This window comes from Pteropus medius, unplaced genomic scaffold, assembly GCF_902729225.1.
Source record: "Pteropus medius unplaced genomic scaffold, Ma_sr-lr_union100, whole genome shotgun sequence".
Classification (NCBI taxonomy): Eukaryota; Metazoa; Chordata; class Mammalia; order Chiroptera; family Pteropodidae; genus Pteropus; species Pteropus medius.
The window spans coordinates 13,610,463-13,638,407 of record NW_024352784.1 but is presented as its reverse complement, the minus strand read 5'-3'; the positions used below and the strand labels follow the sequence as shown (position 1 = coordinate 13,638,407).

Below are 27,945 nucleotides of genomic sequence, written 5' to 3'. Positions count from 1 at the left end.
CCTTCTAGAAAAGAGAACACTAACTCATTGTATGGACATATTCCCCATTTCTTTCATTTTTCTTTTTTCCCATCGCACTATATTTAAGCTTCTATGTCCTATCCTCCCTTACTCAAATGATAGTATCTTTCACTAAGATTTCTAATGGTCAAGTTGTAAATCGAATGACAATAATATTTAACTGTAAAGATAGATAGGTTATTAAACCACTGTTAAAAGTCTAAAATTTTAAATTACTTATTACATTAGATTTCTCCAGTTAAACCACAAAAATGATCATTACAAAAAGATAAGGCATAATTTTATTATTTTCAACATTTCATCACAATGAAAATAAAAATAACATGGCTTTATAAAAATAAATTTTTATTAAAAGCAGTAGAGTCTGAGCAGGAGACAGTACAAAGAGTGTAAACAATGTAAACATCACTACATTCAGCTCAGCCTGATTGAATGCTGAAAGACAACTATAAATGCTGTAGGTGCCCTTACTAGCAAGATACATTAACTCTACTGTACACAGAAAACACACTCATTTTTATTAGGAAAAAGTATTTTATCGAAGTCGGTCCCAGCGCCAAATACTGGCGTCATCACAAACAGCTATAAGAATGCTGCTATCCCTGCTAAAACTGGTTTGTCGAATAGCAGCACCACATTTATGATGAGTCAGTGTTGTACACCTAGGGAGAAAACATGACAACAGGTTAAATATCATACATACATAATGTCATCAGTATCTAACTTAAAACAATGAATTAGAAAATGAAGATATTCTGAGTCATTCAGAAAGCATCTGAAACCTGAATATACTATAAGCTCAAGCTCAAATTTCATAAAATTTGGGTATACTTTAAATTCAAGAGGCACCGTTTAACTTAAAGAGAAATAAGATGTTATCAAGGTACTGATGAAAAACAATCATTAGAATAAAAAATACTTCAAAATACTCTGAGACATATAAATGTTACAAAAGGCTTAAAGATGGCCTTGCAAGTATTAATTACTTATATGTAGCTTAACACTTTGAAAAAAAGGCAGAAACTATGAACAGGAATTTCTAAATACTTACTTGGCTTTATGAGGATCTTCTACTTCTAAATCCCAAACATAAAGTTTGCCAACCTGATTGCCCAATGCAAGCATCTGTAAAAACGTATTTTTAAAAACACAAAATTATTAAAATAAGCTATTAAAGATTTCAAGCAATCCTAAAACATCTTTCTTATTTCAAAAAAACCTCAGCACGAGGCTTTGGCTTTGTTCTTGATTACTTCTTTGCATCATATATTCCTCATTTTAAGTGGAGATAAAGAGCAACTAATGCTTCAGAGGTGTCTTGAGTAAATTAAGAAGGCATTTTTTTAAATTTATGAAGGGTTTTACTAAATAACCTACATCGTTAGTATGTACTCTTTATTCTTCCTTAAAACTGTAGCAAAAGCTATAGAAAGCTCCATCAAAGCTTTCTTATAAATACCCAGGTAATCTGTTCCAACAAAATTCTAACACCGAATTTCTTTAAAATTTTAGATAACTAGAGTATCTCCCACGTTGATTTTTTCTTGAAATTTTTCTAGGAAAAAAACACATAAAAATCTTAACACTCTATCTAATCACCAAAACATTAAGTCTTAGTAACACATGTTATGGAAAGTAAACACCTAACTGCCACCACTGACACCTGTCAATTTTATTTATGATAACCACAGGGGGTATGCAGAGCCACGAGGGTAGAATAAGTAACATAAGTAACATCGAAGGTCAAAGCAAATAATACAGACCAAGGCAGATTCTTAAAAGAGAACACAGATGCAAAACAGAAAACTATTACCATGGTTTTAAGTCAAATAATTTTAAAATGTAAAAATGTTGCTACCTTTTGCCAGAAATCCATAGAAAACCTCATGTACCAAATGTCACACTGGCTGTAATCAAATCGCCCAAGAATAGTCACATTAGACTCACTGGGCTTAATTTTATCTATATCATCTTCCATTTTGCCAGGTTTCCAGCACACAATGGCGTTTTCACAAGACTTTAAAAAAGAGACATGAGAAAAAAAGAAATATTACTTGCACATCTGAATTAAAAATGTTGAAACAAAGCTTTTTGTCTCCTATCATTTTAGAATTGACAGCTCGTAGAGCCTGGTTATCCATCTACTAAGTACAGTGATATACATTCATTTATATTTACAGAGAACAAGAAGTCTGATTATCAATAGATTTTGACCAAAAGCATTATCTGGAGCCTATTCCTTTTGGAAGTCACAAATTCTCTTACAAACCAAATTCAGCTTTAGATACTTTAGCATCCAGAGACTTGAAGTGTTTTATAGCCAAGGTAAAATTACACTGTATTAGAATATAAGGCTCTTCAATATGGCCCTTGCTTACTTTACTAGTTTCATCTTTCTCCATCCAGCTGTTCACTACACTTCTAACCCTTTATGGTTCCTTTTATCTCATTAACTGTTAATCCTTCTTCCTCAGTGTCTGTGCTACATGGTAGGTACTCAATAGCAGTCATAGGAAGGCTAATGAATCCATAAAAAAGGACCTTAGAGATTGGATTATATAGAAGGCATAAAAGCAGTGGTTTTAACATTAAGACATTGATATGGGGATAGGATTGAAATAGGCTGAATTATACCTTCCCTATCCTCTTAACACCAAATCTCTGCACAAATTCTACTTAAGCAGCCAGTGGTAAAGAGTACAATGGAAGAAAATTTATAAAACAGCAGACACTATTAATATTACCATGTAGCCCAGTGGTTTGCAAGTTAAGAGACAATGGCAATGTCTCTGGCCTCTGCTGAATACAGGCCAGGTGCTCAACACCTTACAATGCACCTCAGCACATGCCAGGACTAAAAATTCCCGCTGTAGGTGAAGACTGCCTCTTGAAGTTTCACAGGACAAAGCCTACACAACCACATGTGGCAGTCCTGTAGGGTTGACTGCTTTTTAAACAGTTTAACAGTAGGGCCACATGAAGATTGCGGGCGAGGGTCTGTGCTTTTCTTCTTCTCTGCCTTTTTTAGATTATTTAAATTCCCAGGGCTATGTTACACAAGTTCTTTACTGTAAAGTACCTTAGAGATCACCTAGTCTGATGACTCTTAACTAAGTGCACGATTGTATCAACAGCCTGTAGTCTTATCAACTCATCTTGGCCCCAACCCTACTGAATCAGAAGCTGAGGCAGGAGGCCAAAGCAGAATTCTAAAATAACTGTTCAAGTGCTTCTTACTGACTATGCTGGTAAATTATCCTTAATTAGTAGAGTCCCTTCATGGAGAACTACAGCACAGGGAGTTAAAAGGATTTACTCACACTAATGGATGACTGCACTCAAAATTATCTAGAGAGCTGTTAGAATTACAAATTCCTAGGTCCTTGTGCCAGATTTAGAATCTCTGGGTGTGATAAGGTCTAGGAAATCTATTTTTACAATGTTCTCTCAATGATTCTGATACAGAGCCAAGGTTTGAGATCACCAATATAATTCATTCAGTTCAGCTTCCCACCTAAATAAAATGCAGAAATCTTTTCCTATCATCTGATTAAGTTCTAAGAGCAAAAATTTTAGAGCCTTTTAATTTCTGCTCACAAAGCGACATAGTTAAATGCACTTTCCCCTATTTGTCCCATTAAGTACAGCTTAAAAAGTATGAGGAGGCAGACCGATTAGGAATCCTGGGACATGAAGGAAATTGAGTTCCCTAGTTTTCTTTTCCCTCATTTATGTATCTCGGACTGGATGCTAGAGAAGGCAGCAACTCAACAAACCCAACAAAAGCCTGCTCTCTACAAGGGACCAGGAAAGTGGCAACCTACCAGAGAGAGAAAATTTTCAGACAAATGCTCTACTACAGCCAAATAACCATCAGGGAGTGGGGAAAAAAAAACTGTGGACTTGCATCCATTTGAACCAGCAAAGACTCAGTGTGAAACCCTTCTCAGTTGGTAACTAAGCACCTCAAGTACATAATACCCGATTTCCCCCTGCCCTTTATGGTAATGAGGTGACTCTCCTCTTTCCCTCTGGCTAGGGTGGTATCAGAGAATGCCAAGTAGAATCAGGATGTCCACAACCACCTACCACTACCTACATACAGTATCAGTGGAGACTATCTGTGGAGCAGTAATGAGTCATGTCAGCCCCTCCTGCTAGGGTAGTATTCTCCTAAGGCCCAGTGGAAAGCCTGAACTCCCAACCCAACAGTTATGAAACACCATCACCAAGTCAATCAAGTGGAGAACCTGGACTTACTTCCCTTGCTATCTGTCAATCATGAAGCGATGCTCCCCTTCCCCAGTTGAAAATTTATCAGAGGGAGCCTGCTGTAGGATATCTAAATAAGATCCAGAGTTTCATAACATAATACTCAAAATATCCAGATCTCAATGAAAAATCACTCATCATACCAAGAAACATAAAAATCTCAACTTTAATGAGAAAAGAGAATAGATGCCAACAAAGATGACATAGATGTTAGATCTGACAAAGGTTTGAAAGCAGCCATCATAAAAATGCTTCAATAAGCAATTATAGACACACTTAAGACATAAACCTACTACAGACTTAAGAAGGTAAGTGAACCCCAATAAGATAAACTCAAAGAAATCTGTATCAAGACACATCATAGTCAAATTTCTGAAAACTAAACACAAAGAAAAAAATTCCTGAAAGCAGTCAAGACAGAAAGAACACCTCAGCTATAGGAGAAAAACAATTCCAATAGTTGCAGATTTCTCATCAGAAATCAAAGAGATCAAAAAAGAGGGAGCACAACATTTTTCAAATGTTTAAAGAAAAGAACTATCAACACAAAATCCTATATTCAGGAAAAAGGGGAAATGAGGACATTCTCAGATTAAGAAAAAAACTATATTAAGGAAAAAGTGGAAATGAGGACATTCTCAGATTAAGAAAAACTAAGAATCTGTCACCAGCAGACCGACCCTAAAAAAATGGCTACAGGAGGTTTTATTGGAAAAAATAGGGGAGTGGGTATAAGAAGGAATCTTGGAACATCAGGAAGGAAGAAAGAACAATGGAAAAAGCAAAATGAGTAAATACAATAGTGTCCTTTTACACTTGAGTTTTTAAATTATGTTTGATGGTTGAAGCAAAAATGGTAATACTATTTGTTGTAGTTCTCAACTGTAAAGGGATTTAAGACAATTATAAATGGAGGACAAAGGGATGTAAATTAAAGTTTCTATACCTTTTTTGAAGTGGTAAAATGTTGATACAGTTAAGTATACATTTATTATATACATATATAAAAATATATAGTAAGGCAAACACCAAAAAAGCTACACAAAGAAATATACTCAAAAACAGTATAGACAAATCAAAATGGGATTCTAAAATATATTCACATAACCCACAGGAAGTTAGGGGAAAAACCCAGAGAAATTAAAAAATGGAAAAAATTAAATGGCAGACTTAATAACTGATACAGAAAGGCTCAAATAGAAATGGTCTAAATATACCAACTAAGACAGTTTAACGAGGTTGATTAAAAAGTAAGACTCAACTATATGCTGTGCACAAGAAACTCAGATTAAAAGTAAACTTCAGATTAAAAGTAAAAATTGGAAAAAAATATACCAAGCAAGCATTAATCAGAAGAAAGCAGAAATGGCTATATTACTACCAGATAAAGGAGACTTCAAAGCAAAGAAAATTATAGAGATGAACATTACATAATGATAAAAGGGTCAAGCCATCAAGACATAGCCACACTAAATGTGTAAGCACCAACAGCAAGATGTCACGAAACTGGAAAATCCAGTTATTGCTGGATATTCAACACTATCAATAATTAATAAAACAAGCAGAGAGAAAATCAACTAAGATATAGACAAATTCAACCACATTATCAACCAGTAGGATCTGATATTTACAGAACACTACACCCAACGGCAGATAAACATTCTTTTCAAGCTTCCATGGAACATAACGAAAATAGGGTCATGAAACAAATCTCAAAAAATTTAAAAGAATCAAAATCATAGAGTATGTTCTGACCACAACAGAATCAAACTAGAATTCAAGATGAAAATAATAACAAAATCTCCCAATACCTAGAAACGAAACATATTTCATATCAAAATTTGTGAAATGCACCTTAGTGCTAACAGGGACATTCATAGCACCAAATGCTTATACTAGGAAAGGTAAATCTCAATTGAATAATTAATAAAAGTCTCAACTCAATAATCTAAACTCCCGCCTTAAGAAACTAGCAATAGAACAAAATACACCCACAGCAAATGAAAGAGATTTAAAAAATTAACAACCCTTTAGCAGGACTTAAAAAAAAAAACAACACATAAATTACCAATTTCAGAAATGAAACATGGGCTAGAGACCTTGCAGATACCAAATAACAAAGGAATACTACAAACTCTATACCCATGTATTTTACATTAGATGGAATGAACCAATTCGTCAAACAGCACAAACTACCACAACTCATGCAATATAAAATAATTTGAATAGCCCTTTCACTATTAACGAAATGGAATTTGGGATCTTAAACACCCTCCTCAAAACCTTTTAGGCCCAGGTGACTTATGTGGAGAATTCTACAAGCCATTAAAGAATTAACACCAATTCCATGTAATCTCTTCCATAAGAGGGAAGACTTGAAATTCATTTTATGGAGCAAGTATTATCAATAACAAAATCAAACAAAAACTGTACAAAAAAGAAAACTTCAGATCAATGTCATACCTCATGAATAAAGACACAAAAATCTTTAACAAAATATTAGCGAATTCAGCAACTTATAAAAGAATTATATATACACTTTGACCAATCAATGACATCTACTGCATTAACAGGCTAAAGAAAACCACATGATCATATCAACTGATGCACAAAATGCATTTAACCAAATTCAGCACCCATTCATAGAACTCTCAGAAAATTAGAAAAAGGGGGAAACATTTCTTGATAAACAACATCTACAAAAAACATACAGCTAATAAACATAATTGTGAAAAACTGAATTACCCTTAACCTCAGAAACAAGTCAGTGTCTGCTCTTAACAAGGCTTGACACTGCTAATCAAAATAGTACTGGAAGTATGCCAGTACAATAAGGCAAGAAAAGGAAATAAAATGCATCCAGATCAGAAAAGATATAACACTGTCCCTATTTGCAGATGACAAGATGGTCTATGTAGAAAATATAAACTAATTAAAAAACACTTCTAGAAATAAAGTCAAATAGGTCACAGGATTCAAGATTAATATGCAAAAATCCAACTATATTTCTGTATTCCAGCAATGAACATAGAACTGGAAACTAGAAATACCATTTATAATCAAGAGAAATACTTAGGTATAAGTCTAACAAAGCAGGTATAGGACTCATATGTTAAAAACTACAAAATGCTAATCATAAAAGTCAAAGATTTAAATAAATGGACAGACATACCATGTTCATGAATTAGAAGACTGATAGTAAATCCCCACCAAACTGATATATTGGTCCAACACAATTCTGATCAAAAGCTTCCGTCCCCTCAAAAAAAAAAAACCCAGCAAGATTTTCTATAAATGGAGACAAGATTATTCTAAAATTTCTATGGAAAGGCACAGAAACTAGAAGAGCTAAAGTAATTTTGGAAAAGAGTAATAAAATGGAAGAAATCACACTAACCCATTCCAGAACTTATTACAGAGCTAGAGTAATCAAGACTGTTTATATAGTACTGGTGGAGGTAACAGAATAGAAAAATCAGAAACAGCCTCACACAAGTATGACCAAACAATTATGACAAAGGTACAAAATTCAAAGGAGAAAGAACAGTCTTTCAATAAATAGTGCTGAAACAATTGGATATCTACAGGCAAAAAATAAACTTCTACTGAACTTCATATAAAAATTAACTTAAAATGGATCATATATTTAATATAAAACATAACACTATAAAACTTTTTGAAGAAAACACAGCATAAAATCTTTAGGATCTATGGCTTGGTAAAGAGCATTTAAACACAACATCAAACATGATCCATAAATTTTTTTTTAAAAAAATCAATAACTTGAACTTCATCAAAATTAGAAATATTTGCTGTGTAAAAGATCTTTTTAAGAGGATGAAAAGAAAAGCTACAGACTAGAAGGAAATATCTGCAAAGTATATATCTGACACAGGATTCATATTTAGAATATATTAAGAACTCTCAAAACTCAACAGTAAAAATAAAAACAAAACCAATCCAATTAGAAAATGAGCAAAAGATATAAAGAGACATCATCGAAAAGGATATGTGGATGGTAAATAAGCACATGAAAAAGATGTTCAACATCACTAGCCATCAGGGAAATGCAAATTAAGACCACGATGAGATATCACTACACACCTATCAGAACAGCTAAAATAAAAAATAGTGACAATACCAAATGCCGGCGAAGATTCCGAGACACTCGATCTTTCATACATTTCTGGTGGGAATGTAAAATGGCACGGCCACTCTGGAAAATAGTTTGGCAGTTTCTTAAAAAACTAAACAAACTTAACCATGACCCAGCAATTGCCCTTCTAGGCATTTATCCCAGAGAAATGAAAACTTAAGTCCACACAAAACCTGTACACGATTGTTCATTAGCAGCTTTATTTGTAATAGCCCCAATCTGGAAAGGACCGAAATGTCCTACAATAGATGAATGGCTCAATGAACTGTGGTAAATCCCATACCATGGAATGCTACTCAGCAATAAAAAGGGAAAGCAATTGATACACACAACAACTTGGATGGCATTATACTGAGTGAATAAAAAAAAAAAATCTTTAAGGCCCCATAGTATAACATTCTTGAAATGACAAAATCACATGTGATAAAATGACACAGAACTACACACATACATTGTACAATGTCAATTTCCTGGATTTAATATTGTATTATAGTTATATGTAAGATGTAACCACTAGGAGAAATCTGATGAAGGGCAATATGGGGCCCTACTATACTATCTTTGAAAACTTCCTTTGAATCTAATGTCAAGATTAAAAGTTAAAAAAAAAAAAAAAAAAAAAAAAGGTAAAACTGTATCTGCAAGGTCAAGAAAAAAAATAAATCAGGCTCTGCCCAAGAAAATATGAAATGCCCTGAAATCCACACAAGGAAAGAAACTGGATAGCAATTTCTCCAAATTTGACAATCCTCAATGTTCACATGACATCACCAACAACTTCCCTAAATTATCAGCAAAAAAATTTGACATATATACATATACATATATATGTATGTCAACACTCCAGGGAAGGGCTTGGCAAACGAAAGTCCTTAAGCCAACTCTAGCTGTCTGTTTTTACACATGAAAGTTTACTGAAATGGACACAAACATTTAAAAAAAAAAAACCTACTGGCTTTAGATGCTGGTTATTTTATAATAACACTGGATATCCGAGAACACTATCACCTTACAAATTAACATTTTTCATTTTACTAGAGCACAAATTATATAATTCATTGGGATGTTTTAAACCTAAAACAAGTTTCCAAGAATCTATCAAAATATGAGACTTAAAAAAAAAAAAAAAAAAAAAAACGCAATTTCCCATCTGCCATCCAATTTACCAAACTGCATAAAAAATGGTGCTCCCTAAAAAGTTCCAACTCACACAATGGAAGTACAGCTTAACAGCAGTTACCATACCTTGGAAAGTATCAAATCACCTAACCATCGCACACAATCGACATAATTCCTATGTATGTCTCTGGTAGAAAAGTCGGGAAAGTGAATTTTCTGAGAAATAAATGGCCTGAAATGGAAATGTCAAAAGTTCAGAGAAAAAAGTATAATAGAATCAGACTTTTTATTTTTTGATTTATAAGACTTTGAAAAATAAAATATACAACTACTGATTTTTGTGTTCCTAGAAAAGTGAATACCTTATCTGTTTATTGAGAGCTTAAGTCTCATTTTATTTTGGCTTCTATATTTTATTCCATTATTGGCTCTCAACTCAATTTTGTTTTTATCCCATGAACTTTCATTTATATAAATTGCATCTTCCTACCTTACTATATGCAGGCCAATTTTAATCGATTCAATTCTGGCTGTCCTAACCAATGATAAGCAAAGACATCTGGTAACAGAGCTGAAAAAGTTTCTCATAGAAAATAGAAAGCCACCTACTCAATTCTTTAAAATTAGTCTGTGAAAGTCATCGCATCTGGATTATTTCAAAAGATAATCATTTTTCTAGGAACAATAACACATCATTCCAAAGGCTGCTAAAGATTACATGAAAGTCCTTCCTTGAGCAACCATTTTTGAAAATGGTATCTTAGAGGAATTTGACATTAGGACTTTTCTTGTATTTAAGAAAGTAAAATATGGTGCCATTTTTTTCCTTACAGATGTTTGTGAGCCAGAGAAATTGCTACCAATTCTGAAGTTAATTAAAAATAGACCTAACATTTCTAATCTAGTAAATGGTTCAGTTTACATTTATACTGAAATAACTATAAAAGTCTGATAAGCCATGAATTAGTTATACTTTAGGCAACACATGTCCTCTCTTTACTTTTGGCTCATATGTAAAAAGGATATTGGGCTGATTCATTTCAAACATTCATTCCAATTCTAGAATCTTTTCTTTATTAAAACATTAAAATGTTATTGATGATCTGATATATATTCCTAACCCTGCCATAACTATGTTGATTGCTTTTAAAGCAAATACATATTATAATCTATGGTTAAACCTCTCTTAAGATCAGCATAACTCCCTGTTATTTTCTGTAAACTATGAAATATAATTTCTATGTATTCCAGAGCTCCAGAAAATATAAAAACATAAATTTGGTATTGTACTAGCCTTTAGTGTTTTAAAATAGAAATCTGAAAGTTGTACCAATTTTTAGAGGCCACTGAGGTCTGATGAATGTTAGTGCACTGAAATATTTGCCGACGACTAAATTTTACTAATGATCTGTTAAGAATCTGGCTTGATAACTAGAAAATAAACTTTAGCTCTTGCTAAAACAAAAGTGCAAACAAAGTTAATATACACAAATATATGATAGTTACAGTGAAAGTGTTCTGAAAAGAGTTACTGAATTAAGAACTGAGGCATTTCAAAAATATATTATGAAAACTGGAATTCCTACATCTTAGTCCCATGGAGCAAGGCTCCTGTTTTTGAATTCTCTCCATTTAATGAAATGAACATCAATTAAGGGAAAGCATTATATCATCATGAATTAAAGCTAAGAACCCCACTGAAAACACAAGTATGATTTACTGTCTTGAATTAGAATTTAGCGTTGACAAATAATGCTAATAACATTATTCTGAAGGGTCTTCTGCTTTATTCCACAGTAAGTTTAAGAGGCTTAAAATTTTTATCTTAAAAGGCCAAGCATATGTATACCCAAATAAAGGTAAGTCAATGTGCTACTAATAAGTCAGTGAAAACAAAATTTAAAGAATATTTTGAATATAAATCACAAATAAATTAAAATAAATGACTCTCAAAGAAAACCAGTGAATTTTTATGTTATCTAAATTATATCTTCAAATGATTAAAAGAAGGGTTTCTAAACTCAGTGTTGGGCACTTATATATATATAACAAATTTAGAAAAAGTAAAACTCATCTATTTAACAGCATGAGACAGAAAATTGTCTTAAGTACCACAATGTTACCTGTTAGTTTTATTTGGGTTATAATCATAAGATTCCTTAATTGCATTAATCATTCTCTTTGAATTGATCCTCCAAAGTTTAAGAGAGTGATCCATACCACAGGACATAATTTTTTCACCCAAAAGATCATAATCCTGTATGTAAAACAGAAAAGCTAAAATTAAATGTTTAAATTATTTTTCCAAATTATAGTATCCAATTTTCACCTGATACACACTATTGTGAAAATTGTATTTCAAAACACAACAGTAACATTTTGGGTTTCATCTATGTAGAACATAAAACAGTTTTTACTGCTGTCAAGATTTAGTTTTAAGTGATTTGCCATCACCACAGTATATGAACTTATATAATATGGAAGGCAAGAAAGTATAGTGTTTGAATTGTTTTTTCTATTTAATTATCTTTAAAATATTTCCTTTGCTTGATTTTGAAGGTAAATCAAATGCCGAGGTATGACATAAAAACCTGAAGTTATATTACTTTTCTTTGTTCAGCCCGATAAAGTGATGAAATTGACATCAAGTCCTTAAACAATTAAAATTTTATTTTATCGTACATCTAAATCAAAAACTTCAGGTACATTGGTTTTAGAGTTTACTTTTTAAATGAATAAAAAAATTGTCTTAAAGTAAATAACATTTAAAGATTTTTATTTGCTGTTTACTAATTTTTAATAGGTACCTAATAGATGATCTATTGTTAACTTTATTCCACCTCATTTCACAGATAAGACACTGAGGTACAGAAATGCTGTTTAATTTAGTTCATGTAACACATGTGTTAATGTAATCTCACACATCAATCCTTCTAAGTAGTGAACTCTTGTATTATAGAGAAGAGATACAGATTGTCTCCTACACTCATTTTAAGAAATAACAGTAGAGAGTTCTATTTAAGGAAGATATTTTCCTTAGTAATCTAGATATTCTATTACTCTAACATTTAATTAAACATGAACAATGTTTTACAAGAGCCTAAGAGTTTTTAGGTTGGTGTTTACTGAATTCACCAGTCTGGTTGCTGCTACTTTTCCTAATTACCGCAATTTAGAATCCTTAATAGAGGACAGAAGTTTTGGCTCTTTAACATATAATGCCAGATGGAGAATGCTACTGCAATTTCTAGAAAATCTATATTGCCAGGGTATATTAAGGTAGGTATGATTCTCACAAAAGCATATAAACCCCAACTATAGGAATATTTACTACCTCCAATTAAAATGCTATATGCTTCAAAAAATGATGCCCCTTTAATGAAAAAGAACTGAATAGCTGTAAAATTACTAAGTTAGCTATATAAAGAACTTAAGTAAAGCTAAAATAATGTAAAAAACTGAAACCTGACTAGAAATTCCGATATCGTATCGGAATTATAGAATACATTAGAACATAACACCATGACATCAGAGAAGTTATCTAAAACTCAGTATGAGCACAAAATATTTCCTAAAAATGGATAACTTATATTTTAACTTCAAATAAAAGATGAGTTTCTTAATTGCTAAGTAGTTTAATCCTTTCTTTAATAAATGAGAAACAAAATTAATAAATGAGTAAAACAAAAGTTAACTTAGTGATTTTAGATCAATAAAGGAAAAGAACAAGTTCATAGTATTCTTTCATGAGAATCCAGGCACTGATATAAAAAAGTACCAATAAAACACAAAGAACCTTACTTGCTTTATTCCTTCACATGTAAGATAAACCTTGCATGTCACAAGTAAATGAAATGGCTGCCTGCCAGGCTGTATGAAAAAACCCCATATGCTTCCTAATAACAGCTCCATGGGGGTTGTTCACAACTATGTGCACCCGAAAGTCAATGCCCTGCAACATTCAACTTACAGCACTTAGAACTTCATCTCTGTGCCCTTCTACACCTCCAAATATTGCCACGAGTGTGTCCGTTTGGATATTCCATAATCGTAAGGCATGATCTAGTGTAAACATAAAACAATTAGGAAAAATTTTTGTCATTCATTTACTGTGGACTTTCAAAACAGCTTTAACAAAGTAAAAATTACAAAAGTTTGGACTTACTTATGCACAGTAAAGACTAAGAATGAAATATATATTATATAGCAACTTAAAATATTTTATCACATAGAGATCCAATGAGGCATGAGCTTTCAAAAATATTTATGTGGTCTTAAAAATATTTTAAACTTATTTATTTCACATAATTTATTTTAAATAATATCCTAATTTGATGAAGATATGCTTAAAATAAGAAAATACTTAGGAATTTGACTAATATTTGTATTATGCCATAGAACAAGATACTAGCTGTCCTCCACCAGTCACATTTACGCATTGAAGACTGGGTAGATTCATAAAATTTATAAAATTTATAAGATTTCTGCAGTAAATCCAAAAACAGGATTGAAACCTACATACATCATGACATAATTTATAGTATCACAGACCTTTAAAAAATTACATAACTATAATTTAAGCAATCTCATTTTCTACTAAACATTAGCAACAAAATAGAGTACAGCAACAGTTAATATAAATGCTAACATGTAGATGAATATTAATATTACATATAATTACAATGTACTTGTTGCTAATTATAATGTATATACTAATTACAGCACTTATTAATTACAATGTACATATTACACTAATACATTGTAACACATTGTGTTAATACATAATGGAAATTAGCAAAGCCATAAAAATAATTTCTTGATTCCAGATATATTTATGTGGACATTTGTTTTCACTTTTTTTGAATGTGTGCATGCACGCGTGCATACATACACAAACACACCAACCCCCACCCCAACCCCTGAGTAGTAATTCTATGTTTAACTCGTTGCCAGAGTGTTTTTCACTCTGGAACTGCCACATTCCCAACAGCAATATAAGAGTGGGGGCTCCAATTTCTTCACATTCTAGTCAACATGTTATTGTGTCTTTTTTGGTTATAGCCATCCTAAATAGGTATGAAGTGGTATCTCATTGTTTTTGATTTGCATTTCTCTAATGATTAAGGATACTTAGTGCCTTTTCATGTGCTCATCGGATATTTGAGTATGTTCTTTGGAAAAATGTCTGTTCAACATTTTGCCCATTTTTTAATTTGGATGTCTTATTGTTAAACTGTAAGTACTTTTGATACAAGTCCCTTATTAGATGTATGATTTGCAAATATTTTCTCCTATTCTATAGGGTTTCTTTTCACTTTCTTGATGGTACTGTTTGCATCAAAATTCCTATTCATTTTGAAGGGCTGTTTGATTAAAAAAAAATGCTCTTACTGACATAAGGGGGATGAGCAGGGTTAAAAAGTTGTAATATTTAGAACAAGTGAAGCATTATGGCCTCTGTCACTTGGAATACCTGAGTTCAACTACTGATATCAAGAAAAAGTTATCAGCTCTTCTTAGGTGTCAATTTCCAAATATAAGAAACATTTTCATATGTTTTAATCTGAGGACATCTTTTAATAAGAGCAGATTATAGAAGGGAGGTTATAGATAGGACAAGCCTTTAAGAATAAACTTGACTAGAATAATGCAGAAATGAAAAAAAAAAAGGACAGTCAAGAACAGAATGTAGCTTTAAGAACCCAAATTGTTTCAGAGAGCCTGTCTGACTCAGAATAAACTTACAATTACGATACAGACATAAAGAGTAAGGTAATGTTAAGTATGGGAAATATTTCAAAGACCTTATGCTGAAAAATTAGCATTTTCAAGAATCCAATAGGGAATCCTTTATAAAAAGTTTTTAAAATATATAATATGAATTTTCTCCTTATTTCTTATCACAGTGATGACTTGCAAAGCTCATAAAAACTTATAAATATCATAACTTGGTGATCTGCCACTTAAAATTATGAAGTTTATTAACACAATGATTTAGTTGAGGATAAAGCTCTAGAACTATCATGCTCCAATATGGTAAATAAGAGTAAAAAAACTAATTCTCAGTACCAATTAATTCATTTGATATAACTGTATTTTACATTTCCTTTCCCCAGTTCTTGGTTTGAGGATTCTAATGTAGCCCATGATTTTCCTAGTAAAACTTACTGTTACAAAATTTTAAATTTGGCTATTTTCCTTATAATGGTTTGTCCCTTAAAAAATAATCATTTCCAAATAACCAAGACTATAACATTTGCTTACCTTTACTGACTGACAGGAGAAGATTTGGATCTCTTGGGTGGAATTTCAGCTCATTGATAGCATTTCCATGGCCAACATAGTGCTACAATAAATTTAAAATACATCATCTCTCACATAAAAATAAATTTTTCATTAATCTTAAGAGTATGGAAAAATAGTTTCACTCAAAGTAGTGGTTCTCAAACTTGGCTGTGTATTAAAATTGCCCGACAAATTTGGAAAAAAAAAAAAAAAAAAAGGTGGTTAAGTCCCACCTGCAGGTATTCTGATTTGACTGGATTAGCTGAGGCAAGGATTCTACTGTGCCCCCATGGTTAAAAATATCCAATTGAAGTGATCTGCAAAACTTAGTTATCAACTTCCAAGGCTTCGACTTTCAGTCTTCTATAACAGAGATCCCCAACCTTTTTGGCACCAGGGACTGGTGCCATGAGAATCTAATGCCTGATGATCTGAGGTGGAGCTGAGGCGGTGATGCTAATGCTGGGGAGCGGCTGCAAATACAGATGAAGCTTTGCTTGCTCTTCCGCTGCTCACATCCTGCTGTGCGGCCTGGTTCCTAACAACCACAGACTGGGATTGGGGAACCCTGCTCTACAAGGTGCTCTTGACTCTACACCCTTAGTTAGGGTGTCTTGAAAATGGACTCACTCTTCTATTATTGCTCATTTAGGGCCTCTCAGAATAAGGCGAGGCAGAAGGAGGTAAATGATTTAAAACAAAAATTGCAAATACTTTCCCACTTATTCCTTATTTTGCATTACCCGAATGTGACAAATGTCTCAAAAGACTTATCTAAAGGGTGCAATAAACAAAGTACAAATCAAATGATAAATCTGATTCCATTAGTTTTAAATTCAACATGACAAGTTTTCACAGGTATACATTCAAAGCTAATCTACAAATTAACCAGAAAACCCACCTTTATGCACTGCATTGTTATGGGATTAATTATCCTAATTATGCCTCTAGATCCAGCCACAGCAAGCAGAGGATGGCTTGTATTGCTGTCATATGTCCATGCACAAGTGTAAAAGTTTTCATCCGCCTAAGAAATGCCAGTTAAGAATTTTATTTTGTTTTTGAAAATTAAACATATCAACAATTACAACACATGGAAACCTCCCAAGAACTTCTGCTAAAGTTTTTGTCATAAAAGTTCTTATTTCTCTTTATATTTCCAGATTTAAATAGAGATTTGTATCTATACCAGATTTGTATCTAAAATCTATACCAAATGATCAAACAAAACCAGTCCTTCCACTCAATTTTGATTGCTATTTAGCTGTTTGCAAAACTTTGTCTTTAGAAAGCAGCCACAGACAGTACGTAAATGAACAGGCATGGTTATATCCAAATAAAACTTTATTTACAGAAATAGGGGGCCCATAACCTCAATAAAAAAAGCAAAAATAAACAGATGGCCAGCCTGAGGGGCTGTACTTTACAGACCTTTGATATATCCCAATACTTCTGACTATTTGCTTCTAAAGATAAATAACTATCTAATTTTCCACCTTTTCCTGTGTGACCTTCCCAATATGGCTGCAGGTCACTTCCTTTCATATCATCTAGGAAAGACTGAATGTCCATGTCTTTTCCTGTTTGCTAAGTTTTTTAAGCGAATATGGGAAAAACATCGCCAAGCTTTGACTACTATCTAACCCTCTGGCTTAAATCCTTTTCTTTACGAATCCATATTTTGCAATATTTATTCCATAAACAAACTGCCCATGTTTATTTTTTCCCTATAGAGCTAGACAATCATATACTTGGTATGACTGCCAGTCAACAGCTCCTGATCAACCCAAGTTCATCAATGTAACTACTCTGAAATGATAAAATTCAAGGTCAAAAAAAAAACAGGAGGTTTTAGCTACTCTCTTATCATTTCCTATTACTGGATTTCCAATGCTCATTTCCAGCCTCCTGCACCCTCCTCCCTCATATCCACCCTACAATGGATTTCTAGGAATCCGGGAAGACTGGATAACTAGATACCAGAAATCTCCTGGATGGTAGTGAAGGAACAGAATTGGTTATAGTTAAGAAAGAACAATGTAACTTTAGGGAAGTAATTTCAAAAAGTTTCACTGTACTTATTCAAAGTCAATTTCTTTAGTCAAAGATACAGAAAACCCAGGAAAGGATACATCAGCATCCACGTAAGATTGCAACAACCGGATTTCGCCTTGTGAATGGCATTCATATAAAGTAACCTAATGAAAACAAAACAGTAAATTTTATCCAAATATAGAAACACATACTTTAGCTTTCACACATATTTTAGTCACAACTGTATCTTTAAGATACTACAGAAACTACTGCTTTAAAATAGCTCCTTTAACTTAAGAAAGCTATTATAGACATTTAAAAACTAATCTTTACTAAACATTAATGAGGGAAAAAAAACTGTTATAAAGTCTAAGGTATTACATAATTTCCAGACTATATTGAATATTATAATACTAACAACTCCCTTGTTATTAAGTTAATTTTGATTGAGAACAGAACACCAACACTGAGAAACAGAAAACAAATGTAAGTGTAGAGATGTAGATGTGAAGAAAAACCCATCTCCTGTGTCCTTTCATGCTATGGCCTTTGACCAACCTCCCTGTCCTTAGCTAGCATATCAAAGCCTTCTAGTTAATGATTACCTTGTGTTCTCTAAAATGTAACCACAAATGCTTTTGATAGCAATGGCCTAGAGGAGTATCAAACTGATGACAGCGTTGACCACTAGGACTTAGGGCCTCTGACATTACTGCATTCTTTGCCCTTTGTCTTGGCTATCAGTAGCCCCAGAGTTATGAAGCATAAAATTTTATTTTACTCAATTAAAATAACTTACAGAATATCTCTCAGATTTACCCCACTTCCCCTCTTGGGCTATAAGCAGAGTAAGTGAATTGTATTTCTTGTCAACTCATATCCAGCTAGTGTATTTCCTCATTTTTCTAAATACACCAATCTATTTCTATATTACTTCTTATAATTCCTAGTACAGTATTGATGTATATCCAGGATGTTACCTAATAAAGACAGGACAATTTTTCCCTGCAGTGATTTCAATTAATAAGAAAACTGATACACTCTAGAAATCACTGGGGAATCTTCCTGTTCTCCATTTATTTAGATGTAAATAGAAAGAATGAGTAAGTCTTTGCAATCCACAAGTTCAGCCCCAAGTGCAACTAAAAAGTTTAATAGTAATGGTTTACATTAACAGGTGCCCAGCATGGCTTTTTCAATGCACTTATCTCAGTTCAAGATACTCTTGGCTTCCTTAAATAAAAACAAAACCACCAAATGTTTACTGCAAATAAATAATTAAAAAACACTTTCAATAACTACTATATAAATCCACTGGATTTACACTTGCATTGAGGGAGAGCCACTAAATGATGTTTATTTTTAAGAAATCATAGACTTCTTTTCCGAATTAGAATAAACTATTAACATCGCTCCCAAAAAGAGCAGTTAATTATTTCAACTACTCGAGACAATTTCTATAATGCTTCATGTTTTACATAATATTGTCAAACCAGTTCTACAAAATTTATTTCAAAACGATTACATTTCAAAATTATATTAACACTGCAGAGTCTGATGATCAAGCCAAATGCCAAACAGATCCCTTAACACTCACTCTGTTGCTTCCTACGGTTGCAAACACTAGTGGATCTCCTTCTTTACTGTGCCAGTTGAACTGAACTCCAAACAATGGTTGATTATGATCTTCCTATAAAATAATCATTAAAGAAAAATTACTATCTTTTAGAAAGCAAGAAATGGTAGTAAAATGACCACCCCCTTAAAACTTTTTTCCAAAATGAAGCCACTATTTTGTAATATACATAAACTGGCTTTTGACACTAAAAAGATATCTACTAGTCCAGTTTTCACATTTTAAAATATTGGTATATGATAGTTTTATAACAATTAACAACTTAAAAGCAACAAGCATTTATCTATGAAAATACTTTGAAATTTGCCTTCTATTTTCTTACACCCGACCATATTCTGAATCAAAATAAACTGGATAATTGTGGCAGATGCGTTTAATAATCTCAGGACATATGGACGAAATCTATTTTTCGGAAAGAGGAAATTAAAAATGACCTAAGAGTTAATACAACTTCTCTAGCACTTGCCAAAGTTTATTAGGTTTAATTTTTTCTTTGTAAAAGAAAGCATATCAGACTCCAATCAAATCACTACTTTTTAGTAGTCCTACAGAACAATTTAAAATAACCCTGAAATCGGTTCCTAACAGAAAAACATTCCAAGAAGTTTTATAATGAACATGTTTTGTAACTGAACAATGGGGGCTACAGGAGGCAATGGACTATAACTTCAGTTACCAGGAGGCTATAAAGAGGTATATAAAAAGCAAGTTCACAACTTTGTTCACAAAGTTATTTTTCAGCCTTAGGATTTTATTGACAATCTTGGCATTTAACAGTAACTTTCATATTCACTTGAAGGCACTGTTTTCACTTTTAAAGTGTAAACTTTCATTTCTCATTCCTTGAAAAACCACAGCTTTATCCTTTGAGATATTTAATCAAAATATTTAACCAACATTTAAAACCATCTTCCAGACATAAGATCTAACATATGATTTAGTTGTAGGTTAATATAACTAAATATTAACATGAAACTATAACACTTTACCTTTCCAACCATAGTTGTCTATGCTTTCTGAAGACTGCCTAAAAGTATATTTAGATATTTAGAAAAGATTTTAACCTATAAGACAATGTAATGTATATTTTTCTTCAGCAGAGAGAAAGTACCCCTAAATTTAAAACAGAAAATGAATACACGTAAAGGAAAACATTTTAAATAATATCAGTAATCCCTTTTATAAATAAAAATGCTTTTGAGGAAGCAGTAATTGAAATAACTCCAACCACTTGTTTTCTACAAATATGGGATATTCAAAAGTTTAAACTTAAATACTTTTCTTTGAAAACAATTACAAATAAAGGATAGGAGTTACATTTTTTAAACAGCAGAAACTAAGACATCTGTTTCAATTTAAGCTAGCTCTAAGTTAATGAGTTACATTCAGTTCTTTTTAAGTAACAAGTACCAGGAAGTGGCTTATGTTTTTAAGTTTTATCTAAGTATGAAGATTAACATTTTCTAAAATCTTTTATTTGAATACAAACAAAAAAAAACCAGCCTGCAGTACTAGGTATTACACATTTAAGTTAAAACAAAACAAAAAAAGCTAAACAGATGTGGAATGGATTATAATAACTATGTAGTCTGCACTACAAAAAATTTCAAAGTATTGTAATTTAAAAATATTTTTAACTTGACAGAGTATCTTGAGCACAAAATGTTTAGCACTGAGAAATAATTCTGAAACCTAGCATTGAGTCCACAGGATCTTCTTTTTGCACATACCTTGAGGCTATTTACACATTTGAAAGAATATTTGCATTTCTTTGACTTCCATTTTCCCTTCCCCCAACTTTTCCTTCCAGGCGCATTTGGCGTATTTGTAGGTGTATCAGGGCGTTCAGTGTTTGTACCGCTTTCTATACTGATAGCATCATCCTGTAAGCAGTAAATTAGAAAAAATTACTTAAAACAGCAATACTGTACTCAGGCAGCAAATGACCTAAAAAGAATAAGTTCTGCAAGAAATGGAAAATTTTATTCCTGTTTCCAAAGGATAAAATGTAAACCAGCTATACATTAGGCTCTGTGGATATATAATATTTCATCAAAAATATAACAAAAAAGCAGCTAATCAGAATGATAATGGTAATAATAATATTGCCTTTAAATAACAAGCTATTGGTCCTTTATAGCTCTTCAAAGAAGTTATTATAAGGAAATGTAAGAGAGAGCCTAAGTGGTCTCTTGTTTGTTAAAGATTCAAACTTAAAGCTGTGACTCTTAAATCTGACTTAACTGCATGTCTTCATTATTTATTTGACTGCTGCTCAGTTTGGAGCATGCAGGTAGTTAGGGTGGCCATTTAAAGCTGAACTGTTAGTGTTTCCTACTTTAGATGCAGTTTCTGAAAATCCTGTTATTCAAATTCTGCTTATTTAAAATACTTAAACTATTTAGAATTTTTTAAAAGTCCTATACATCATGTACAAGTGAGATTTGACTCATAGCACTCTAAATACTTCTAAATACTTAGAACTCCAGAAACACTATAAACTCCATCCAAATGTAGAAATGGCTCCAGGAAGCCCTGAAAATTCACCTAATTTATACCTCATCTCCAGTCCACAAATTTATTAATGGCCCTCTATTCTCAGAAGAGAATTTCACTATTTTCTTTGATTACAGACTCCAATGTGTTCTTTGGAATAGATTTATTTAACCCCATCACCTTAGGGCAGTATTTACTTAAATTCATTCCAGAGGAAGCCTTTTTTTCATAGAGTGTCTATTAACAGCTATGAGAACAGTCTAGGAAGCATTGCTTTGGGGGCTATTTCTAACTTACTGCTTCCTAAAACTGGTTTTATACTACACAAAGGTCAAAAATAACTATTGTGGCAAAATTACATAAAAATTTCATTTAAAAACAAAAAAGTATTATTATACAATAGTTCTTGGGGGTGGTTTTCAAAAATACAAATGGTCCTACCAAAATGAGCTTTTTAAAAAAATACAATTATTCTGAAACATACTGATTATCTGGGGTGAAATAAGGAATGAAGTGGATAGATGGTAGACAATAGGTGCTTGATAAAAATTTGAATAGTAATTTAATATAAATATAATCAGCCTTTATAGAATTAGAAAATGTAAAATTTTAAAGTTCAGTTTCTAGGCTGAAATCAATGCTTTTCTCTCTCCCAATTCCTAACCTTTTAGTTAGTTGCATTTACAGTTAAATCTAGTGTAGAAAATGATTTTGTATTTCAGTGGAAAACTGCATTCTTCCACTTTATCAGATTATAGCCCTCTTAGTAGCCTTTGAACAATCTTACATTTCTTTTAAGTTGTAGATAACTGGTAGAGCAAATACTGTCTCTAAAGGCAGAAATTCAAAATGTCTTCCCTTCCACTCTGAAAGTTTTTTGTCTTCATTTGCAATTTCACCTCTACATTCCTTTAACCCATATAAATTTGTCATGTTTGACTTACATGTGCCCAGTTCTCTCAAATGAGCAAAATAAAAATTTTAACATGTGTTCACTTATTTTTTTCTGGAAATTATCTTTTAACACTAGAGAAATGAAATAATAAAACTATTACGGTTATTCAGGAGCTTCTTTACATTCTGGCTAAAAATTCAACTGCTAATCAAGAAGCCACACAAACACTGTCAATAACAGGACACATTGCATTTTTTTCTTCCTTTCCTTTTGACCACTTAATTTACCCACCTTCTCCAAAGGCCAATCAAGATGAAATCAAATGGAAATGCAATAGTCACAATGCTTTCATTTTATCTTTAAATTAAAATTAAACCTTTGCTGAGTATCTAATACGTATACAGGTTGATTTCCACCTTTGTCCCTCCTCAAAGTATGTAATGATAATGTGCAACAGATATGGTACTACTACCTTCATTTGCCCAACGATTAAACACTGAGTACTGTCCCTTAATCTTGCCACAGGTTACCTAAGCAAAAGACAAATCTCCAGACTCAACCCCCAGATTCTATCAGGAAACCATTAGTTCTCTTCCAGAAGCTAGCTACTCTGTAACCATGATCTTACAAAGTTCAATAAAATGGCAGATAACTACAGAAAAAACTTAAAACATACTGGATGTTAACTAGACTTCTGTGGCGATCATTTCACAACGTATACAAATGTCAAATCATTATGCTGTATACCTGAAATTAATGTCATGTCGATTATACCTCAAAAAACACATTTAAAAAATTTTCAATATGTTCTTTCAATTCTTTGATTCATTTAACAGTAGCGACTGCACAGGTTACCTTAATTCCAATTCAAAAACCACATTCCTTCCCCACTTGTTTTTGGCCTTGTCATTCATTACGCAGCTCCCTCAAGAGTAAAACCACTGCCCTTGTTAGCTTTTTCTAAACTCATTATTATACAGAGTTCTCTATTCCCTTCCCTTAACCTATGTCCTAGATCTGGGATTCCTGGATTAATTCAGAGGGCCTGTGAACTGAAATGGCCAAAAACAAACAAAATTTAATTTTCACCATCTTTATCTAAAATTTAGCACTTCTTTCTATTATAATGCAGGTAACATATGTGCTACTGTTATTGTAGCTGTGACTTTCTCACCAATGGAAATTAGGTCTTTTGATATCACATTATAGATGCAGATCTCAAAAACTTGTCCATGCTCATCATTACTATCAGACCTACTGCAAGATCTAGATAGTTACTTAATGTGTTAATAAATTTAATTCTTAAAAGAAATCTCAAATTTGTTTAAAAAATATTTTTAGAAAAAAACATTTTTATAAGTTTATAATTTTGTAATTGATTTTGTTAGTAAACTTATATACTGTATTTTATACATTTAAAAATGTTATTCTGAGGAGGCTTCAGAGGATTCATAAAGGTGTCCAAGGCACAAAAAAGGTTAAAAGTCCCCATTTAGATGAAGGAACCAAAACAGGCTTAATCCAATTATTTGGTTGTAAATAGCTTTACAATGCATCAAAGAATATATTTCCTTAAGAGTACACAAAAAGAACATAAGCTTTCCATTTATTTGATTCCCAGAAATTTCCCCAGGCTACATATTTACTGACATTTTCATTACATTTCTGCCTGATTGTTTAGTATGTGGAAGGGTAAGAAACATGTATACTATGTAATCCCAAAATAATAGTATATTAAATAACACTCGTATAGGCCTTACTATGAGGCAGGCACTCTTAAGTACTTTTCCTATTCTACTTCATGTAATCCTCACAAATACCATTATAATGCCCATTTTTAAGATGAGAAACTGAGGCAACGAGGTCAAGTACCTTGCTCAAGGTCAGGGATCCATTAAATACTAATACAGTGAAGATTTTAACCTAACTTTTGGATCCAGTCTATACTCCTAATTACTAACCTAACCTGCCTAAAGAAATTTTTAAAAAGGCAGAAATAAAACAGGCTACACAGACTGGAATGAAAAGAATCAAAAATGTTACTTATACAGTACATATGTAATAAGATTAAGAACTAAAAAAAGATTTTAAAGTAACATTCAAAACCTAAGCTTCCCAGAAATTTCAAGTCCAAATCCCACAAACTGACAATTCTATAAATCTTTCTTCTATCTGCAAAAAAAAAAAAAAAAATTCTTTCCCATGTCTTCAGTAAAAATTTTGGTCATGACACCATGCCATGTATATGCTTCAATCAATGGTGTAGTGAAATGTTAAATTTAAAAACTGGGTGCGTAAAATGTTACCTTTATTCCTAAAACCAGCCAAACTGAGAAAATGAAGAACTTATACCACCCTCCTATAACACTTTAACATCTTTCAATTGTCAAGACATTTTGCTGACCTTATTGGATATAAAACTTAAAAAACATGAGACTGAATTCATGTCAACTCAATTATTACTGTAGTCTCACCTAAACACAGCTGGAAATAGATTATTACCAAGACTCATTTGAATCGGAGTTTTGAATCGGATTCCAAAACACTTTACACTTTGCGAGGCCACGAGGCCACACCTAAAGACTTGTACTTTTACCATCGTTGCCTAAATCTTCCAGGTTGTCCCCTTTAAGTTTTGTAAAAACTTTCAAAAGAGTAACCATCCCTTTTCATTCCTTCCTCAAGGGCGGTTTCCCCCTCCATGGCGGAAGACGACCCCCTCAACTCTATTCCTCCCTAAGAAAAGCCGGTTGACCGTCAGGCACACCCCCATCTGCACGAATGGGACAGAAGCAGACACAAAACTCCCTTTAAAAATCACCGAAACCCTTTAAGATCTACTTTTCCCAATCTGCTGTCTGTAGGGTCTAAGAGTGACAGGGTTCCTAAATTCCTTTAAGAGTGTATAAAACAACTTTCTTAGAAAAACCTCTAACTTGCCTTTTAAACTACTGGAATCTCAGCTCGGCGCTCTCGCTAAATCTCCCAAAGGCCCAAACACTCCCCCCCACACACGCAAAAGGATCCAACTAGATCCCTCGGACCCTCCGCCCACCACGCTCTCTCTTAAGACACTCCACCAAGTTTCTGCTTGCTCTTGGCCCCAGCTCAAAAGCCCTATAGAGAAAAGTTCGATTTTCTCCTCCACACCCGCGTTTTCGCGAGTAAAGAGTGACACCTCTCCCTCCCCCACAGACACCCTCCCCGCTCCTAGTTTAAAAAGAATTAAAAACTTTCACTTCCAGAGTCCCATCCGGACTGCTCAGGGTTCCACTCACATTCTCGTCTCCAGAGAGGTCCGGATTGCTGTTCTCGTCGCTGCTCAGTTTCTGCTTCTTGGCCGCAGGCATGTCTGTTCCCGCCGGAGCTGTCGACACTTCCCTCTCGGACATATTCCTCCGCCTCCCCCCAGGTTCCTGCCGCCTAGGGCGGGGCCTCCGCCACACCGCCGTCAAGCAAGCCCGGCCGGAGCTTGCCGCAAAGTTGCCACTGCCGCCGCCACCTCCACCGCTCCCCCCACTGTCGCAAACTGCGCCCAGCCGCCGAGGCGGGCGTGCGTGCGACCCCGCCACACTGCTGAAAAAGGGGCGCGCGCGCGCGCCCTACCGCGCGGCTTCCTGGCTCCTTCCCTCTCCCTACTGCCGTCTTGCCCTTTTCCCGCCGCTCTCCCGGCAGTTTGCTCGGAGAGCTGTGATCCGTTGGCTTTCGAGGGTAGTATTTCGTACGTCCCCGTTCCCCACTACCGCCTCGAAAAAGAAAAATATGGAACTCAAATGGATGCTCCCTCACCCCCTTCCTCCTTCCAAAGACGTTTCAGTCGCAATTGGCCCAATCCTTCGAACCCCGACCCGCTGCAAGGACTCGAAAGTCTGTGGAATGGACTAGACCACCAATGTCCCAGGGGACGGGGAAGATACGAGAAGTCACATATCGCTTTAGCGGTATACGCCAAGTATCCTTAATTTTGAACTCAGAGAATAACGTCCTCACATTACTTACGGTACTGTTCACAGTGTAATTTTTGGTAAAGAATAGAAATTCAAAAACTGTAGATTGCTTCTCACTGGCCTCCCCCGTCTAGCAAATGGAAGTTACCCAGTAGGAGGTGCGCATGCGCTGGTGCGTATTCTCGCGCTGGGTTGTCCCGACCCGCCTCTCCCAAGCCCCTCCTCTTAGAAGTCGTGTTCGCCGAAGCAGGTAGTCTTCCACCGCGTTTCTGTAGGTTAGGCTAGTTTTCAAATCGCTACGAAATCGTGATCGAGGGGCGCATCCTAAATTATTGATGAATATTTATTGCAATGAATGATTGCTTTCATCTAACTGGTGCCGATATTGGGTAAGGTTTAAGTAGGAATACCAAAAATTATATTCTAGACGCCAGTGAGTTTTTTAACTGTTAAAGAATTATCAAGGCTCTAAACAAACGCCAAGGCCTTAAAATCAGTGGTCATCTCCATCTGTGCATGAGGCTTAATTGACGGACAATATTTTTTGGCACACCAGGTACAAAAAGATTTTAGGGGAAGGCAACGAAATTTATACTTCACCAAAATGTTTATCTCTGTAAATATTACCATATCTAGACGCTTGACATCCTCAGTACATTGATGAGCCTCGTGGATCTGTTAGATAGCTCATGAAGCCACAAAACCGAATGAGCAGCAGAAAAAGGAGAATGGCGAGTAAAAGATATTCTCTGCCCTTTTTTAGAACTTGATCGTGACTACCTTTTTGGGCTTCATTGTCCTCATCTGTAAAAATATGGGGATAGTAAGGGACCTAACATTTCTTGAGCACACACTTGATATTATATCTTCTCTTTTAGACCTCATTACATTGCCCGTTGGATAACCAGTGTAGAGTGCCCATCCACAAAATTCTAGGGTACTGAATTACTTCCGCATGATGCCTTAACAGAATATCTTTACCTCTCTTTCCTTATCAGCAGATTGCAAGTCACTTTTCCCTTTAGAGATAAGGACAAAACACAGTTGAGAATCAGAAAAGGAAGGTAAAGCAAAGGTGGGGCAG

The 27,945-nt window shown here is 33.9% G+C and overlaps 1 protein-coding gene across 4 annotated transcripts; it reads right to left on the bottom strand.

Annotated features, from left to right (window-relative positions):
• Nucleotides 1-345: 345 nt before the first annotated feature.
• Nucleotides 346-26,981, bottom strand: EED (embryonic ectoderm development). 4 transcript variants are annotated; one of them, XM_039848261.1, is made up of 13 exons: nt 26,193-26,981; nt 21,254-21,406; nt 19,485-19,577; nt 17,965-18,051; nt 16,755-16,880; nt 15,833-15,914; nt 13,539-13,630; nt 11,692-11,825; nt 9,695-9,800; nt 8,435-8,509; nt 1,880-2,038; nt 1,073-1,146; nt 346-683 (listed from the first exon to the last, which is right to left on the bottom strand). In XM_039848261.1, exons 1-13 carry the CDS (start codon nt 26,304-26,306, stop codon nt 557-559), a joined length of 1,422 nt encoding a protein of 473 aa, XP_039704195.1. In that variant the 5' UTR covers nt 26,307-26,981; the 3' UTR covers nt 346-556. The 4 variants fall into 4 exon arrangements, with proteins under 4 accessions (XP_039704195.1, XP_039704196.1, XP_039704197.1 ...); XM_039848262.1 differs by having other exon boundaries at nt 17,986-18,051; nt 26,193-26,841; XM_039848263.1 differs by lacking the exon at nt 8,435-8,509 and having other exon boundaries at nt 26,193-26,978.
• Between the last annotated feature and the right edge of the window lie 964 nt (nt 26,982-27,945).